Genomic DNA, 19,601 nt, shown 5'->3' with positions numbered 1-19,601 from the left:
GGCCCATCTTACTGGATGCCAACCTATCAAGAGATGCCTATGGAAAATAAAATTATCCACCTGGGTGATTTTAACGGAAGAGTTGGGCAAAATTTCAATCTGTGGCCTAGGACAATTAGGAAAGAAGGAATTGGCAACAGCAACCAGAATGGAATCTTTCTTTTGACTATATGTGCAGCACACAACCTTGTTATTACTAACACTGTCTTTCGACAAAAAAATAAATTTAAAACATTGTGGAGGCACCCTTAGACTACGTATTTGTCTGAGCTGAAAATCGCCTCTTTACCAGAGCTATGACGAATGCCAACGACTGCTGGACAGACCACCGATTAATATGTTCCACGATGGCTGTCAAGATTATACCTCAACACTGGCTTCAAGGAAGGAAACCAAGGCACAAAATGAACACTCAAGCCCTTCAAGAGTCTATTAAGCAGGATTGCTTCCAAACAACTCTTAAGGACCATCTGATTTCAGCAGGGGCGTAGCGTGGGGGGTGCAGGGGGGGCCGGCCGCACCGGGCGCAACATCTGGGGGTTAGGGTTAGGGGGCGCAAATGCACGGGTTAGGGGGCGCAAATGCACGGGTTAGGGGGCGCAAATGCACGGGTAAGGGGGCGCAAATCCACGGGTTAGGGGGCGCAAATTACTTGCCTTGCCCCGGGTGCTGACAACCCACGCTACGCCACTGGTTTTCAGAGTTCCCTGATAACATTGAGGAACACTGAACCAAGCTAAAAACATCCATTATGGCACCCTGTGAACAAACTATTGAATAACAAACCAAGAAACACCAGGGCTGGTTTGATGAGAATGATAGTGAGATTGAATGCATTATTGACAAGAAAAGGAAGGCCTTTCAGATCTGGCAAAGAGATAGAAACTGTGCCAATAATAATAATAATAATAATAATAATAATAATAATAATAATAATAAAAACCAATGCCAAGCTAAGGCTGAGGTTCAAAGAAGAACCAGAGAACTAAAAAACACCTGGTGGATTTAAAAAAAAATGCTCAAGAGATCTGCCTGGTTTCCTGTAACCTCACCTTTCACAATGCAGGAACCACTAGAAGGCCCTCGGAGCTGGACCTCAGTGTCCGGGCTGAACAATGGGGGTGGAGAAGCTCCTTCAGGTATACAAGGACCGAGGCCGTTTAGGGCTTTAAAGGTCAACACCAACACTTTGAATTTTGCTCGGAAAACATACTGAGTCTGGATGAGCCTGACTGAATGAACTGAGACTTAGGTCTTTCTAGAAATGCACTGGGTTGATCTACATGACATTGAAGCTCTTTGAGCATGCCTTTTCAGTATCGCATGCTGCTGCTCCCTGCATTCCTGTTATTAATAGATTCACTACTGTCGGGGGGGGGGGTTCTTTCTTCCCGAAAGGATAACGGTTCCTGCCGGCCGGAGAAACGAAATAAAAGCATTATTAAAAAAAATCAAAATGCCCAAAGTGTCTAGCTTGGCTTGTGAAGGTGTGGCTGTAATTGTGCATCTATATTCCTAGCAGCTTCTAACAGGTGTCCCATTAGCTGTGCCTGAGCTTCTGTTAGCAAAGCTGAACTGGAACCAGTGCCAAAAAAACTCCTGAAAGGAAACACACCCTGTCTGGTAGCTCGCCTCCACACAGTAGGTGACGGTGAAGAAGGCTCAGCTGCGGAGGAAGGAAGGCAGCCCACACAGTTGTTAAAGCGTGAGTGCGTGTATTAGGTAGGACCTCAAAACAGAGGAGGAGATATTGGAATAAAATAATAATAATAATATATTATTATTTATACCCTGCCCATCTAGCTGGGTTTCCCCAGCCACTCTGGGCGGCTTCCAACAGAATATTAAAATACAATAGTTTATTAAACATTAAAAGCTTCCCTAAACAGGGCTGCCTTCAGATGCCATCTAAAAGTCTGGTAGTTGTTTTTCTCTTTGACATCTTGTGGGAGGGCGTTCCACAGGGCAGGTGCCACTACAGAGAAGGCCCTCTGCCTGGTTCCCTGTAACCTCACTTCTCGCAGTGAGAGAACCGCCAGAAGGCCCTCGGCGCTGGACCTCAGTGTCCGGGCAGAATGATGGGGGTGGAGACACTCCTTCAGGTATACTGGACCGAGGCCGTTCAGGGCTTTAAAGGTCAGCACCAACACTTTGAATTGTGCTCGGAAACGTACTGGGAGCCAATGTTGGTCTTTCAAAACCAGTGTTATGTGGTCTTGGCGGCCACTCCCAGTCACCAGTCTAGCTGCCGCATTCTGGATTAGTTGTAGTTTCCGGGTCACCTTCAAAGGTAGCCCCACATAGAGCACATTGCAGTAGTCCAAGCAAAAGGTCTAGGCTAGGAAGTCTAGGCTAGGACTTCCCTATGCGATGTGCTAGCTTTTCAAGCTGAGGATGCTTCTCCTCTGGGATAACAGGCACATGTGTGACCGCTGCCACCCCCCCGTGCCCCACACTTTGAACTCGTACAGTCCACACAGTCTGCATTGCATCCTATATCCCTCAATATATAAATTGCTTCTAAGGGAGGATATGGCATGAGCAGACAACAGGAGTATTTGCTGTTTGCTGCCATGGTTTGGCACCTCATGCCAAGGATTTTCTTCTTAAAAGCAGCGTTTAAGGAGAACAGGATGGGGGGGGGAGCAGCAGCAAATGATGAAAACCAATAAAGATTATTGAAACCAGCAGAACAGCCCGAAGTCTCTCAGCATAAAAATAAAGCAGGAGACTAAAAGATCTGAAAGGGAAGGGAAGTCATTGCCTGGTAGGGAAATGACATCAGAATTGGCCCCAGACAGGCCTCACCTGGGCAGAGCATTCAAAAGTCAGGGAGCCACAATCTACAAGGCCCTGTCTATCTCACTTCCCAAGATGGTGGTGGTGGGTCTTTGTTTGCACAAGCAGAAAAAAGGTGACGATCTTAATTCATGTGCAGATTCGTGCAGGAAAAAGAGGTCCTTCAGATACCTGAGCCTCAAACTGTTTTGCATTTTTTTAATGATTCCTATAATTGATCATTATTTGAGATCACATCCATGGAGATCCATTGTATACAGAGATTCCATTGCTTCTAAATCTCCACTGCCTTTGCCACTTTTGTTATGGAGAAAAAGATTTACAAACTCTTGCTACAGCAATAAAGGCCGAAACTTATTTTGATGGATTATTCAATCTTGGTGCAGAGATTTTTATTCTACTACATAGCAGAACTTCCAACTTGCAGGGGCACTGGTCTTCGTGATAGAAAAGTAACATTAACAGCGGATTCCCATGCCAATTGCCACAAATGTCCCAAAAGTTCCACCACTCTGCAACATGGTTTTGCCAACACCACCCAACAGTCATCGCCTTCTCATGCCAAACCTGAGACAAGAAAATGTGTCGAACAGTGCACCTGCTGCCATACCAACAGCAAAGCCTATAATGAAGCCCATTTTCACTCTGTCAAAGCAACTACGGTAGGTTGGGATTGGCCATATGGTCCCACTGTCACAGGCATCTTGACCACTCTGTGCTTCGTTAAACCCAAGTTTCCCCAACTGTTTTGCATTTTAAAAGGTGGTGAGTTGCCTGATGCAACTCTCCCAAAAGTTATTGAGCAGGGTATCACAGCAACATCAGCGAGAGTTCCTGTGCGCCATTTTGGAGCCCATAAGTTTTTTTTTGTGGTTTTTTTTTACAAAGCCTTTTAAACATTTGTTTCTAGACTTTGGCTCACTGACTTCTTCAGGCTCTGGAGAGGGTCTCCTCACAAGCCATGAGGAATTTCCAGCTCTCTCTTGCCCTTTCCAGGTTTGAATTGATTGATTTCCTGGCGCCGCGCATATACGTGAGCGCAGGTGAATCAATCATGCGTAAGTGGCGGATGCTTGTACCTCAGGTTAAGTACTTAATTTGTTCCAGAGGTCCGTTCTTAACCTGAAACTGTTCTTAACCTGAAGCACCACTTTAGCTAATGGGGCCTCCCGCTGCTGCCACGCCACCAGAGCACGATTTCTGTTCTCACCCTGAAGCAAAGTTCTTAACCCAAGGTAATATTTCTGGGTTAGCGGAGTCTGTAACCTGAAGCGTATGTGTCAGGGGTTCAGGAGCAGAGGCACAGGAAAGGGAGGAAACAGAGAGCGAGGGGGAGGAATCCGAAGGTAATATGAGCGACGACAGCGGACCGAGATCTCCGAATCTTTCCAGTGAGTCGGAAGATTCTCAGAAAGGGGCGCCAGTGGTCAGAGCAAGGGGGGCGCCTAGGGGAACACCCCAGGAAGAAGGGACCAGAGGGGGTTCAGAGAGCAGCAGTTGGAAATCGGGACCAGCGTCCCCACCAGAGCGCAGCAGGGGGGAGGAGTCCCAGGTATCGGGATCGGGCGGCTCTCCGCAAGAGGGAGGACAGGAGTCAGGATTGGCCACACCTCCATCGGGGAGCGAGGAAACGGTCAAGAGGAAGGTTGAAGGCTGCGCGTGCGCGCCAAGTTCAAATGCACAGGAAGGCGGCACAGTAAGCAGCCCGGATAGAGAGCCAGGTCCTAAAGCCCGCCGCAAAGAGGGAGAAGAGTCGGGGGGGTCAGCGTCAGAAGAGTCCAGGAAGGAAGAGACCACGGGGGGTAGAGGGACCCAGAGGAGAAAGGAAAGAAGGAAGAGGTGGAGCAAGGCGAGAGTATTAAGTTGGTGTACAGGGGGCGGAGACTCAGACGGAGCTTCGCCGGTCTAGCTTCTAAGACGTAGAACTGCGCGCTGCGGCTTTGAAATGGAAACTGTAACTCAATAAAGACTTTTGTACAGTACTGCCGGCTAGCGTGGTCCTCTGTGAGCTGGGACCTGGAATGCAATCTGACAGTATGCAACCTGAAGCGTATGTAACCCAAGGTACCACTGTACTTCATTAATTTTTGTAACGAGTGTCAAACCAGGTTAAGCAGAGCAATAGATATCTGGACCAAAGTATACCCAGGGAGTGGGAAAACTGAGCAGGGATTTGCATCTGTATGGATGTTCCATACAGGGAAAGCCATTCCACTGTTAGCCTCTGGCCTGGCAATTCTCTGTTCTCCTGTTGTGCTAGGAAAGAATATCACTGTTTGTATGAACATCTTATTTATTGTTCGTATGAACATCTTATTTATCATATGAATAAACTCATATGAGGACAACGTTTGTAAAACCCCAAACCACCACCTTTTAAAAACCTTGGAATTTCAGAAACAACACACACCAGATTGAGGTTTCTCTCTCTCTTTTTTAAAAGAATAAACAAAACATTTTTCTTCTTCACATGTTCTTTCCGTATCAGCTTCGCAAAAAAATCTCTTTACTCTTCAAGATCTGAGAAGACTGCAGGCTGGGTGTGTGGTGAGGGGGAAGGAAAGGATGTTATCATAAAGAAGAGCTGAGTTATTCATCTCTTCTAGAGTCTGATCCTATATTCCTGATATCAATCTGCTCTACAAAGAAATGCCATTTAATGGAACAAATCACACCCTAGACCATTCGTCGAAGGACCAATGCTACAGGTGTATTTGGTCTCTGGGCAACTCCAAGACTCCAGCGGTCTCCATTTATGGGAGAGATTCCCAACAGTCTGGTTCCTGTCCCTGGTAAATTCTGGACCCTATTTTGGAAAATTTGGGCGGTGCCTTTGTAAAACACTTTTAGTGTGGCTTGTTAGAATTGCCATTCTTAAGGAATCCTTTTGAGTCTCTAGATATCCTTCTCCCCAGGAAAGCAGGAAATGGAATATCCACCATCATTCTGGCTTTGAGATCTAACATAGGCAGAGGGGGACGCCAATGTTCCTGCTCTCTCAGAGGGAAGGTAGGGTTCCAACCTCCAGATAGCAAAAATTCTGACACCTCAAACTAGATGTATCTGAGCATATACAAAGTGCCACTTTGCCAAACGGAACCAAGCACTTTTAAGCATGTGTAGCACGCATTTGCCTTTGGCCAGGAAGCTGCAATCTTAAAATAAGCAAGTGCCTATTAGAATGCACAGAGCTTCTCTTCTAAACATGAAAGGGTACATTAATTTCTTTCATGTCAATGCATCTTAGAAAAAGCAGAGAAGTGACACACATGAGCTCATGTCGTACATGCAGACAACTGGGCTTTATGTTCTCTAGTTCCAGCAACTGGGGAAAAGGGGGGGAGACTCTTGATTGAGTCAGCAAAATCCTGCTGGTGAGAAAACTGTGAATCAGCTCTGCATGCACTACCTGCTTTCTCTGTTTCATGAGGCCACTGGTGGACTCACCTTCCACACCATGACCGCTGTACTATGCTCACTGTTCTCATATAAATGCCTCAAAAGGAGCGGGGAAGAGTACAGTTGTACCTTGTTTCTTGAATGGAATCCGTTCCAGAAGTCTGTTCAACTTCTGAAAATGTTTGAAAACCAAGGCACGGCTTCCCATTGGCTGCAGGAACTTCCTGCACGCAATTGGAAGCCCCAAAAGCCACATCAGATGCTCGGCTTCCAAAAAAGTTCGCAAACCGGAACGCTTACTTTTGCGGTTTGCGGCATTCGGGAGCCAAAACGTTTGAGTCACAAGGCGTTCAAAAACCAAGTTACGACTGTATTCCCAAAGCCAAGGGGGGAGCAGGAGGGAGCTGCCCCCCCAATCAAGTAAATCAATAAAAACACTTAACTAACTGAGGTTCTGCCCCCCCATGAAGCGTGCCCCCCCCCATGGCTACACCCATGTTGTTCCATAAGGCAATTAAAAGGCACTGAGGGTAAAACAAGTCACATATTCTTGGGCCTATCACCTTTGTTTGCTCGCTTGTTTACTTATTTGTGCCACATTTCTTAGCAGTGTACAAGCGTGCAGGTAAAATTAGCACAACACAGAAATACAATGTAAAAACCAACGAATGAACGTAATGAAATACAACCGAAAATATGAACCCAAAAAGCTAAAAGCAGGAAGTTCTTCACCCAGTGCTGAAAACCCCCTGTAATGTTGACAACCAGGTGTGCATCCCTTATAGAGGGTGTTACAAAGTCAGGGGGCCAACACTGAAAAGGATCTCTCTTTTGCAGAAGGCACAGCATACCTCTACTAGAGAGGGTACTTGGAACAAGGCCTTTCCTGAAGGCATAGGTCTTCAGGTATTTTGGTGCCAAGCCATCTAAGACTTTAAAAAGATAACCACCAGCACCTTAAACTGGGCTCAGAAGTCCATAGGCTGCCAAAACAAATCTTTCAAAACCTTGAGATTCCATCCCTATGAACAAGATAATGTTTGGAAAAATGCAGAGGCAACAAATTGTGGAAACTGTTCTTGGCTATCCACAAGACACCACTATCCTAGCCACTTACTGTATACAACTAGGAGGTGGGGGGGACTGTGCTCCTCCAGATGTTGGACTTCAACTCCCATCATTTCCAGCACAGAACAGCCAATGGTAAGGAATGATGGGAGCTGTAGTCCATCAACAACCAGAGAGCCACAGACTCCCCGTTTCTGCTGTACAAACTCCTGTTTAGCCAAGCACCACCTTATAGTCTTCACTCACTTACTGCCAAGCACTTACCAATAAGCACCATTTAAATCAGCAAAACAGAAGACTAAATGACTAGAGGCTTCTTAAAAAAGAAAGAAAGCAACTACTGCCAACTGACTCATGAAATGACAGTTCTGTAACTTCCAAAAACACAGCTCCCGCTCCCAAATTTTTACGTGAGTTGATGCAAGGTCTCCCGGTACCAACTGTTCAAGGACGTAGCCCTGATAATGTGCTGTGACCTCATTCTATTATATTAGCACACAGCTGAAACTGTACCATTAGTAACAAGATCAGCCATTTCCTTGGGAGCAATTAGCCCAGGTTCATTGTTGATTGACATGCCATCTGTGTGTGTGTGTGGGTTGTTGCTTTTTTCCAAACGAGGAAAAGCAACTCCATTTCGTGCCCCCCCCCATGACGTTACTGCACTAATATGCACCCTCCTGCACTTCGTGATATTTTTAGCCATGCAGAAGTACCTCTTTTGAAATAGCTGCTGTTTCCCAGGCAGTGAGGAGAGAACCGCTTGTTCTGGGTGAAAGCATGTGGTTTGGAGACATTGCATGATGCAAGACAAGGCAACGGGACCTGTGTGCATCATCAGGAAGACCTGAAAACCAGAAAAGGGAAAAATAATTAAATGTGGCGAGCAAAGCATTGGCTTGCAGATTCAAACTTCATTAATCTGAACCACGTTGATTAAGTACCCACGACTCTGGGTTCATAATCAGGGCATCAAACAAGACAAAACTCAATAGCTGGCTAAGGGCCAGTTCAGGCATTAAATAACAACAAACTCAGTGTAATGCCCAGGTATTATTATTATTATTATTATTATTATTATTATTATTAATTACAATTTGAATTGTACATCCGTAGATCTCAGGGCAGTTCACAACATAAAATTGCAATATAAAAAACACAAAAATACATAACAAAAACATGACAAACCACATTTTGAAATTTTGTACTAATTTGTCTTCTTTCTCGTTATAGTGCTTCAGACACGGTTTAGCTATGAAAATGGGTCTAAAATATTTTAAATAAATTAGATCTATATGGTGTACGCTCAAGAGTGAACCATAACCAATCACAGTATGATACTTAGATTTCCAAACACCTCTTTTCACATCTACATTTTACATTTTTAGGTTGAGTCCGTCGAGAAGCCCCTGAGGGCAGAACTACGAATCATTATGATTAGTGGAGGAGGCCAGAGCTCAGAATCTGAGCACATGCATTTTATGCAGAAGATTGCAGGATCAGACCTTGGTATCTCCAGATTAAAAGAATCGGGTACGGGACTTACATTCACATGTGGTGGAGGTGTAAATATGTACAATTTTTTAGGCAAACAGTGTTTCAGGAGATAACAGAAATCACTGGGTTAAAGCTGACCGAAATTCCAGAGGTAATAATAATAATAATAATAATAATAATAATAATAATAATAATAATTTATTATTTATACCCCACCCATCTGGCTGGGTGTCCCCAGCCACTCTGGGCGGCTTCCATAAAAACCAAAAATACAGTAAAAGGTAGCATAATTATCAATTTATGATGGGGTGGAAGGTTCGCAGGCTATGAAGGACTTGCTCACAAATTTATTGACAGTTGCATGAATTATGATAGCTAGGAAGTGGAAGGGGCAAGTAGAATATAAAATGGAAGCATGGCATAATGAGGTGTGGGATTTGGCTATTAATGATAAATTAACATGTGCTATTAAGGTATGACGGGGAATGTGCAGGAGAAATGATTCTGAGGAGATATGGAAGGTGTTTGTGGAATTTGTGCTGTTAAAACGGAAAGGGGTCAAACCATCATAAGAAGTGTTGAAATTTTGGGAGGTTGGATAGTTACAATAGAATGTTCCCGGGGGTGGGTTGCACACTTTTTAATAATTTATTTATTATTATTACTTTTCCGTAAGTAAGTAAGTAAATAAGTAAATAAATAAGCCAGCCAGGCAGCTAGCAGGTGATGAGGAAAGGCTCTCTGCCAGAGACCCTGGTCATCCACTGCTAGTCTGAGTAGGCAGCTGGGAAAATGGTCTGACCCACAGCAGGTTCCTTTGTTTATCTCTACTTGTGAGGGCAGGCATACTAACAGGTGTGCTCACACAGCAGTTATTAAGGGGATCCGGTGAATATCCCTGCACACCAAACCTGTCTGGTGCAAGAGGGCTTAGCTGTTTTCCTGCCCATCCACAACACTTACAGGTGTGATGGAGAGCTCACCTCAAAAGGTCTGCTTATAGCTTTTTCCTGTTGCAGCATGGGAAATGACCAAGGACATAAGGAAAGGGTACTTCCACCATTTCTTTTTCGATGCTGATATCATCCGTGGCACCTATTGCTACCTTCCTCCAGCCCCCACTGCTAGAGCACCTATGTCTGCAGGATGATGGGCAAGCTTTTCCCAACTTGGAGATGCAACGGGGGGGGGGGGAGGCTGCATCTGTTGATTTTTGGCTTGTAACTCAGAAACAATGATAAGCTTTGCCTGCCGCAAGGGCAGCTTTATCCCTGGAGAGTTTGGTGAGCAGCTTCAAATCTTACTGGCACCTGAGTGCAAATACAGTCAAACCTTGGTTCCTGAACGGCTTAGGTGACGAACAAATCGGCTCCCAAACGCCGAAAATCTGGAAGTGTGTGTTTCGGTTTTCGGAAACTGAACGTCTAGCGCGGCTTCTGCTTGAGTGCAGGAAGCTCCTGCAGCCAATTGGAAACCTCACCTTGGTTTTTGAACTGTTTTGGGAGTCGAACAGACTTCTGGAACGGATTAAGTTCAAGAACCAAGGTTTCACCACACTTACACAGAGGGTGTGTGCATATACCACTGGTTTAGGAAGCAGTGTACACACAGCGTTAAATGCAACCTATATCAATACTGTTGTTTCTTATGAAATGCTGTGTTTGGCATGCTTTACCCCAAACCAACTTAAATCTGAATTGAGGGAAAGAACGGCCTAGCTGCATTTTGAGCCACTGATGCGCACATAGGCCTGGCAAAAGCGAATTCAGCAGTTTAATCATGCACTGAACAGAAGAAGTACTTTCTTTTGCCTGTTTCGAATCTTCTAACATTCATCTCCATTGGATGGCCCCAGGTTCCACTGTTACGGGGGAAGGAAAACTTATCTCTGGCCACCTAATTCACAACGTGAATAACCTTAGACACCTCTATCATGCCTGAGAATCCCAGTCTGAGAAAGCAATATGAAGCAGAGATGTTGGAAAAGGATGTCCCCTGGGCTAACAAATTTCTAGGCACCTTTTGCTCAGCACATCAAGTTCACAAAGGCCCATAAATAAACGTCACAAACCAAGCCAGCTTCAAAAACATTTTGAGATTTGTTCTAATCATGAACGAAACCACTTTCCTCCTTTCTTCTCTCCTCCCTGCCAGCCCTCCCTAGGACAGAGAAGGGAAGGGGATGGTTTCGAGGGGGGGGGGGACTTTGCTAACGGAAAAATACATTTTAGAGGGATCCTTGCCAGGCAACCATATGCACATCTGCTCTTAACGGGTTTCAGCTGAAACTACTGAAAATATACATGGGTCTATTTATATGGAACAGCTTGTATACATGATAAGATTACAATTTGGAGGATAACAATGGGCTTAACTATGGAAAAAGTAAGCCTTTTAAAACTCCTTTTCCACACATGCCCGTAACATTTTACCACATATGTTGTTGAGGGGGACCAAAATTTGTTGAGAATTAAGGAAATCTCTGCATTTCTAGATTAGTGGCAAACAAATTCAAGATGTTCCTTCCAGCATCTTTCTGCCAGCACTTAACTCCTTATTTACTGTAGGATTCCTAGGGAGCGACAACTTCCATCGGTCTGAGGTGACCGTGAAGGAAACGGGTCAAAACCAACCGAATTCGTATTTCAAAAATGTCTGCGCAGCCTTGTTCTACAGTCAGCATAGATCGCACGGACATTAAGCTGAAACTCTTGGCTCCATAGAGGTGGGGAAACTTTTACAGCATGAGGGCCATGTTCCCTTCTGATTAGCCTTCCAAGGGCCACAGGTAAGTGGTGGGCGGGGCCAAAAGCAAAAGTGAGCACAGCAAGGTATGCAAATTTTATCTTTGTACAGCAGGCTCATTTCCACATACCCCTCCCTATCATCCATTATGACAAGCAAGAGTTCAGGGACACGTTCCAGTCAGGCAAAAACTCTTGGTGTACAAAGGAGGGTCAGTTTCAGAGGACTGGAGAGCCATATTCAGTTCCTGGGTCTGAGGCTCCATGTCACTAAACAAGTGTGCTAGTTGTAAAAAAAGGTAAAGGTAAAGGACCCATGGACGGTTAAGTCCAGTCAAAGGCGACTATGGGGTTGCGGCGCTCATCTCGCTTTCAGGTTAAGGGAGCTGGCGTTTGTCTGCAGACAGCTTTCCGGGTCATGTGGCCAGCATGACTAAGCCGCTTCTGGCACAATGGAACACCGTGACAGAAACCAGAGCGCACGGAAACGCCGTTTACCTTCCTGCCACAGCAGTACCTATTTATCTACTTGCACTGGTGTGCTTTTGAACTGCTATGTTGGCAGGAGCTGGGACAGAGCAACAGGAGCTCACTCCGTTGCAGGGATTCAATCGGCAAGCCCAAGAGGCTCAGTGGTTTAGACCACAGCACCTGTCCACACAGTTACTCAAGAACAACAGTGGCAGACTCTTCACATACCCTCCAACATTTCTCTGATAAAAATAGGCATGTCCTATTCCATTATCAACAATTATCCATAATTATTATTTAAACCCCAACCATCTAACTGCATTGCCCCAGCCACTCTGGGCAGCTTCCAACATATATAAAAGCATAATACAACATTGAACATTAAAAACAAAAACATCCCTATACATGGCTGCCTTCAGATGTCTTCTAAAAGTTGTATACAGTGGTGCCCCGCAAGACGAATGCCTCGCAAGACGAAAAACTCGCTAGACGAAAGAGTTTTCCGTTTTTTGAGTCGCTCCGCAGGACGAATTTCCCTATGGGCTTGCTTCGCAAGACGAAACGTCTTGCGAGTTCTTGCGAGTTTGTTTCCTTTTTCTTAAAGCCGCTAAGCCGTTAATAGCCGCTAATAGCCGTGCTTCGCAAGACGAAAAAACCGCAAGACGAAGAGACTCGCAGAACGGATTAATTTCGTCTTGTGAGGCACCACTGTAGTTTCTTATCTCCTTGGCTCAGGGCTCACATAACTCCATACCCTCCAACATTTCTCTGGTGAAAATAGGAATGTCCTAAGGAAAAGAGGGACATTCCTGATCAAATCAGAAGCTGAGATGGCTTCTGCAAATCCAGGACTGTCCCTGGAAAATAGGAGGACACTTAGAGGGTCTGCAGGTGCAATCCAGATGGTGACTTGCTATGTAGCATGACAGCCACTACATGAAGCAGTTGCTGTGTGTGTGTGTGTGTGTGTGTGTGTGTGTGCGCATATGGATTATGTTGGGAATTTGTTGCTTGCTACAGCCATGTGGTATTCAGAAATCTGGAATACACACAGTGACTATAGAGGTCGCCAAGGCACTGGCATTGTGGTCAACGAACAGGATTGCAGCTACAGATTTGGGGACAGGATGCTAACAAAATCAGGACGACCTCATTTATCAATAAGGACTGACACCTACATTAAGAGGTTCATTTACCTGTCGTATGTACCAGTTATAAATCTCTAAGTGGCTTACAGGTAGAAATTAAAACCATACAATGCACATAAAACATAAAACATAAACTTGAAATCTAATACGGAATCAAACCAGAGCGAATCTGCCAACAGAGAATGACATCAGAATAAACGATCTCTAAGAGGAGGACTAAAAGACTGAAAATCCCAGCAAAAGAACTCACTCCCTGCGGATGTTTGCCACATTTCTTTAATTCTTCATTACATTTAAATCTCATCTTTCCTCCAAGGAGTTCCAGGTGACGTACAAGGTTCTCCCCTCCCCATTTTACCTCACAACGCCCAAGTGAGGCTGAGAGCAAGTCACCCAAGCAAGGAATTTCACCTGGGTCTCTTCAACCGCAGTCCAATTCTACTACTACAATGCACCACCTATTTATCTCAGGTGTACCACGCTTCACAATATTTATCCCACAGCACTTCACCATGTAATTTGAAACAAAATGGTAATAAAATATACAATTAGCTAATTAAAGATAATAAGACAAACCATATAATTTGCACAGCTCCCAAATTAAAATAGCAGCAAAATCCAGCACGGCAGCAACTTCAGTTACAGTATGCAATTCGCTTCCCAATACTATTTGAAAGTGCAAACTATTGGAATGCCTGAAAGTATAAAAAAAGCCTTAACCTGAAGGATAATGCCATGAGGACCAGGTGAGTCTCCCTTAGATCTCTCCTTTAGCCTCACTTTCATGATATCTGATGGTTCTCTTTTACCAACTTGATAAGGCACAAAAGTTTTGTGTCAAAAAGAAGAAGAAGAGTTTGGATTTGATATCCCGGCTTTCATTCCCTTTAAGGAGTCTCCAAGCGGCTAACATTCTCCTTTCCCTTCCTCCCCCACAACAAACATTCTGTGAGGTGAGTGGGGCTGAGAGACTTCAGAGAAGTGTGACTAGCTCAAGGTCACCCAGCAGCTGCGTGTGGATGAGCGGGGAAGCAAACCCGGTTCCCCAGATTACGAGACTACCGCTCTTAACCACTACACCACACTGGCTCTCAAAAAGGCTGCCTGAATAATTTGACTATCTTTCATTACCCAACACCTGTACAGTGGTACCTCAGGTTACATACGCTTCAGGTTACAGACTCTGCTAACCCAGAAACAGTGCTTCAGGTTAAGAACTTTGCTTCAGAAGCGATGTTTAAGAAAATGATGAAATTTGAAGTAATATTATGTTTAAGCTAAGCAGTTCAGTATATGATAAAAATATTTAAAGTTTGGGACATAATATTTGAGAACTACAAAATAAGAACTGAAATAAGGTAATAAATTGCTGTCTATAATTATATGACTGAGAACGCAGGAAAGGGTGATGCGAGGAAGTCCAAAGATTATGAAAATATGATTTATGGATAATTGTCTTTTGTTGTACTCTTTTTTTTCATTCTATGTCTATTTTCTAATTTTTCTTTGTATTTTCTGTTTGTTGTATGGTGATGGTATTATATATGTTTGGTGGTTTGTTTTTTGTTTAAAATTTGCAATAAATATCTTTTTTTTTTAAAAAAAAAAAAGAAGAACTTTGCTTCAGGATGAGAACAGAAATTGGGCTCCGGCGGTGCGATAGCAGTGGGAGGCCCCATTAGCTAAAGTGGTGGTTCAGGTTAAGAACAGTTTCAGGTTAAGAACGGACCTCCGGAACGAATTAAGTACTTAACCTGAGGTACCACTGTACTTCCTACTAAAATAAAACTTTATCTTGGCATTTTGTACATATTGGGTTGTATCCAAAGGAGAGCTAAGTGACTTGTTCCATGAATGCAAGGATTTCTACTTGTGCAACAAAACTCCTTCTCCCCTCTCCTCCCCAATCTGCTCTAAGGGTTCCCCCAACACTCCGGAGCAGATCTCAGGAGGGTACAGGTTGTGGGTGGGTAGGAGGATAGGAAGAAACAGATCTATTGCACAAGTGGAACTCCTTGTGCTGCTGCAACACATTGAGGCAATGGGAATTATCCGGCTAAGAATCCTTGCACCTATCATGTAAAGAACAGTGGCGTAGCGTGGGTTGTCAGCACCCGGGGCAAGGCAAGTAATTTGCGCCCCCTAACCCATGGATTTGCGCCCCCTAACCCTAACACCCAGATGTTGCGCCCGGTGCAGCTGGGCGCCCCTGCACCCCCCACGCTACACCACTGATAAAGAATGCCAGTATTACTATCCCAATTTTTCAGACGACAGTAGGCTATGGCAGATCCACATGTTGCTTCCGGGTGAGCTGTTTACTGAGCATTCCTTCTGATTTGTTTGCAAAGGAGGTTATACGACATTGCGTCAAGGAATTGTTATCCCAGAGCTTCCACTGCGCTTTCCCATCACTTTCCTTATCTGAAAACATTCTGTTTGTCTGGGGCAGAAGGAGGTTTGTTGCACTGGAATGCCAAGTCAACTTTAATTGAGCAACCTCAATTTGCTGGTACCCCTCAGGCAGCAAAATATCTTGGACCAACCCTCAACACTACAGATTAAAAAGAAAGTTACTCAGATCTGTTCAGAAAGTGGCAAGGTTAGGATAAATTTAACAAAGAATGCTTTGCACCCTCCCGCAGTTATGAGTCCCGGGGTTCTTTCGGAAATGCCAAGACGGCTACAGAGCTGCTATGCCCTCATGTTTTCCTTTGATAGTCCTCTCTGAAAGTGTGGGTTAATATCATGTCCTCTGTTCTTACACAAAACTTGGCACGGCAGAATTCAAATGCGCCACATGAAGTGGAGGTATTAAAATTGTGCTATCAGAGACAATAAAGTGAAATTGCAATCCAACAAATGCTTTAAGGAGGTCTGACATAACCAGAGCAGATTTTTCATTTCCCACTACACCCTGCTGCGGATCTTCACCTGCCTTATTAAATCATAAAGTCCCTTTTTAATAAGTGACCCAGTGGAAAACAATAGTGAATGACAAGTTTCATTAGATTTGGATTTTTTCCCCCTCCAGATGCAAGCGGAGGGTAGAAAGTGCACATTATTTGTTTTCTTTTCAGTGCTATTTGTGTGTGTGTGTGTGTTTCCCCCCTCACCCTGCAAATTTGGTTACATTGGTTTTTAAAGGAACAACAGAAATTGGTTTTATGTTAAGTCCCAACCACATGTAATCATGGAAGTAATAGCTCTGTGTAGCTGGAGACAAGACAAAAGGCTTTGCTTATTTTTCAGAGAGTTGAAGGCAAGTTTAGAGAGGGATCGCTGTCCTTAATGTGAACACCAATTCCACGTTTACCTCTGGTAAAGAGGCAAAGCAGGTTTTTCTGCGGTTTCAAAATTCTGCCAAACCTACTTTTTCAGAGTTGGCAGTGGGACACACAAAAAAAGGAGAGGTGGTTCTATCACAGGAACGGAAGCTTCTCTCAAACCACGTTAAACTTTCTCCAATGCTATCCATCCAGCAATTGTCCTAATGTCTTTGCAGAGAACGCTTTCAAGAAACGGGTGCTGCGATGGGTGAATGGGGAGGAGGGGGCGGAATGATTAAAAAGCCGTTATAATAAGGAAAGACTGGGGAAAGTAGGTCAAAAAGTACTGATAGCATTTTTATTGTCTCTCAAGGCACTAAGTAACGGCGTGCCCGTGGGAACGGTGCCCTCGGAACTGGCGAACTGTAGCTCGCCAGATTTCTACAGCCTGTTCGGCAGACGCTGTCCTTCCGGTGGCAGAGTTATTAGTGCTGAAAGGAAGCAGTAGTGGGGTCATCTCGCCCATCTCGTTGCATCACGGTATGATTTATTTCATTATCCTTAAGCCATCCCTGATAGATGGTGCATGTCAAGTTGAGATGGTGATGTCACAACCTCCTCATGTTTCCTGTTCCGTTTCGCTAACCATTCTAATAACTACAGTGGTCTCTCTCTCTCTCTCCCCCGCTACACGGCAGCGTGTGCTGTTGCCGCTTGCCGCATTCATTGTTGAGCTTGGTGCTGCCTTTGTGAGCAAATAACTGCTTTTATTAGAAGCCACCCATACTTTATTTGTGGAGGAGATCTCAATCTTTTTGTCTAGACTTAATGGGTGACTTAACTGGAGCTCTGCCATAGATTTCAGCGGAGGGAGACTTCCCCCTGTTTTGACAGCACAGACGGTGAATAAAGGATCCACCGACTGGCAACTGGACTCTCTGGGTGAGGACCTCCAGGCCATTGTTTATAGACCCAGGCAGGATAAAAAGGAAATGGGCCAGATTCTGTACCCATATCCCAGTCCATTTAGATTGAATTGATGTGATTTCTTACAGCAGCCTTCCTCAACTAGGTGCCCTCCAAATGTTTTGGCCTACAACTCTCATAAACCCCGACTGTTGGTGATGCTGGTTGGGGCTGATGGGAGATGTAGTCCAACATCATTTGGAGAGCCCTAGGTTGGGGAAGGTTCTGTTTCCCTCCCACAGTGTGAATTAGTTTTTGTAAAAGCAGCAACAACCTGACCTGATGTCACAACACAGCTGGCTCAAAGGGATGCCCTTGCAAGACATGGGCTGCTTTTTACATCAGCACAGAGTAGGTAGAGGACAAGGATCTAGAGATTACGCTCAGGGTGGCCAAATTCTGTGCGACTGCCATAAAATTTAGGGAACAAGCTGTACTACCAAAATGATTAAGGTTCTACAGTGGTGCCTCGCAAGATGAAATTAATCCGTTCCGCGAGTCTCTTCGTCTTGCGGTTTTTTCGTCTTGCGAAGCACGGCTATTAGCGGCTTAGCAGCTATTAACGGCTTAGCAGCTTTAAGAAAAAGGAAACAAACTTGCAAGAACTCGCAAGACGTTTCGTCTTGCGAAGCAAGCCCATAGGGAAATTCGTCTTGCGGAACGACTCAAAAAACGGAAAACTCTTTCGTCTTGCGCGTTTTTCGTCTTGTGAGGTACCACTGTAAATGATAATTTTAGGTTATATTTTAGTGATCAAGATTTAATATATATTTTTAACTGCCGCTGTATCTGAATTGTCTCTGTTATACCCAATTGCAATTCAATGTATTCCTGTTGTGTTTTATGATTTTCCTGATATTGTAAGTGACCCGGAACTGGTCTGTGACCGTAATACTAAAATTCTAATCAGCATAGAGTCTAACCATGTGCTTTGCCCTCTCTTCTTCCTCTTGATGTGAATTGCAGCAAATTGCATGACGTGACATCACCAAGTGCATGTGGTGACATCATCGTTCTGTGTTGATGGGAGCAGGAGTGTTGGTTGCTGCTGCTGGAAGGGGCTTGGGGCAATGGTTACTCCCTTCGCCGACCCTTCCCTTGGAGATGGAAGAAGAAGAAGAAGAAGAAGAAGAAGAAGAAGAAGAAGAAGAAGAAGAAGAAGAAGAAGAAGAAGGAGGAGGAGGAGGAGGAGGAGGAGGAGGAGGAGGAGGGTCTCATCCGTATTCATGAAAAAGCGAGAAAACGTAGAAAATCATGCAAGTGTAGGATTAATACTTCAACTATATCAAACATTAAAATATCTGAATTGGTAAGGAAGAATCTGTAATGCATGCTTTAGCTGAGATTCCTGCACTGCAGGGGGTAGGACTTGATGACCCTCAGGGTGCCTTCCAATTCTACAATTCTAGACACACACACACACATTTCAAGCATCACCCTCCTCCTTCTCATGGCGATCAATTACAATTCTTTCCCTCTTCAATACAAAATGAAGGAGGATATGACCTTCGTCCTCGGAGACTGACAGCATCTCCCTGGAGATTTCTGTGGGCTAGACAAAACAGAGCAGGGAGCTGTAATTTGGCCCCAGGCCAGAAGTCCGTACAACCCCCCCCCCCCCAAATTTTATTTCATAATGGTTCAGACAGGAAAACATAGGAAGCTGCCTTATACGAAGTCAGCCCACTGGTCCATCAAGCTCAGTACTGTCCAGGGAGAGACCATGGACCTTCTGCATGCAAAACAGATGCTCTACTACCGAGCTATGACTGAAAGGCCTGGCAACCCCATCCAAAGCATGTTTGCTTGCAACTAAGTCCCCAATGCCTCTTTCTTCCCCTAAGGGTTCGTATTGGGAACGCAACCTAAGTCTTTTGGGTTGTAGGTAGCCATTGGTTCCACGAGCTTTCCATCTACCTGAGCAGATTTTAAGGGACAGTCGGCCGGGCAGGGGGTGGGGAGAGACAGGGAGAGAAATAGGATTCGCACAATCTCTTCCTTCGCAATTTACTGCCTCGACTCTGACATTTACAGCATTATTGCCTTCGGTTTACAAGTTGAATATTTACACAAATGGATTTAGGTCAAGACGAAGGGCAGGCTTTAAATGTCCCGTGACCGTTTGCATTCTGAGCACGTTCCCCACTGTGGCAGATCTCCCGATTAACCCCCCAAATGCCAGTATCTGCCGTATCGCTGGAGGCATAATTACGCAGGGCCCTAATCCATAACGCTGCTCC

At 44.7% G+C, this 19,601-nt stretch overlaps 1 protein-coding gene and 1 pseudogene across 14 annotated transcripts in view; both read right to left on the bottom strand.

The window, feature by feature from the left end:
- LOC310702799 (uncharacterized protein) overlaps window positions 1-19,601 on the bottom strand; it is a 328,820-nt gene that overhangs the window by 148,568 nt on the left and 160,651 nt on the right. For all 13 annotated transcript variants that reach the window (XR_014523607.1, XR_014523608.1, XR_014523609.1 and 10 more), the window contains one exon: window positions 7,983-8,113. Coding sequence is in view for 9 of the 13 variants with exons in the window: in XM_083494955.1 (XP_083351081.1) it covers window positions 7,983-8,113 (131 nt within the window). In the remaining 4 variants the exon portion in view is untranslated. The remainder of the gene's footprint in view (window positions 1-7,982; window positions 8,114-19,601) is intronic.
- LOC310702316 (reactive oxygen species modulator 1-like) lies at window positions 3,154-3,531 on the bottom strand (annotated as a pseudogene). Its single transcript has one exon. The product of its transcript is annotated as a reactive oxygen species modulator 1-like (transcript).

The sequence above is a fragment of the Podarcis liolepis genome (genome assembly GCF_965112155.1).
Source record: "Podarcis liolepis genome assembly, chromosome: 3".
NCBI lineage: Eukaryota > Metazoa > Chordata > Lepidosauria > Squamata > Lacertidae > Podarcis > Podarcis liolepis.
This window is presented reverse-complemented; position numbering and strand designations above follow the sequence as displayed.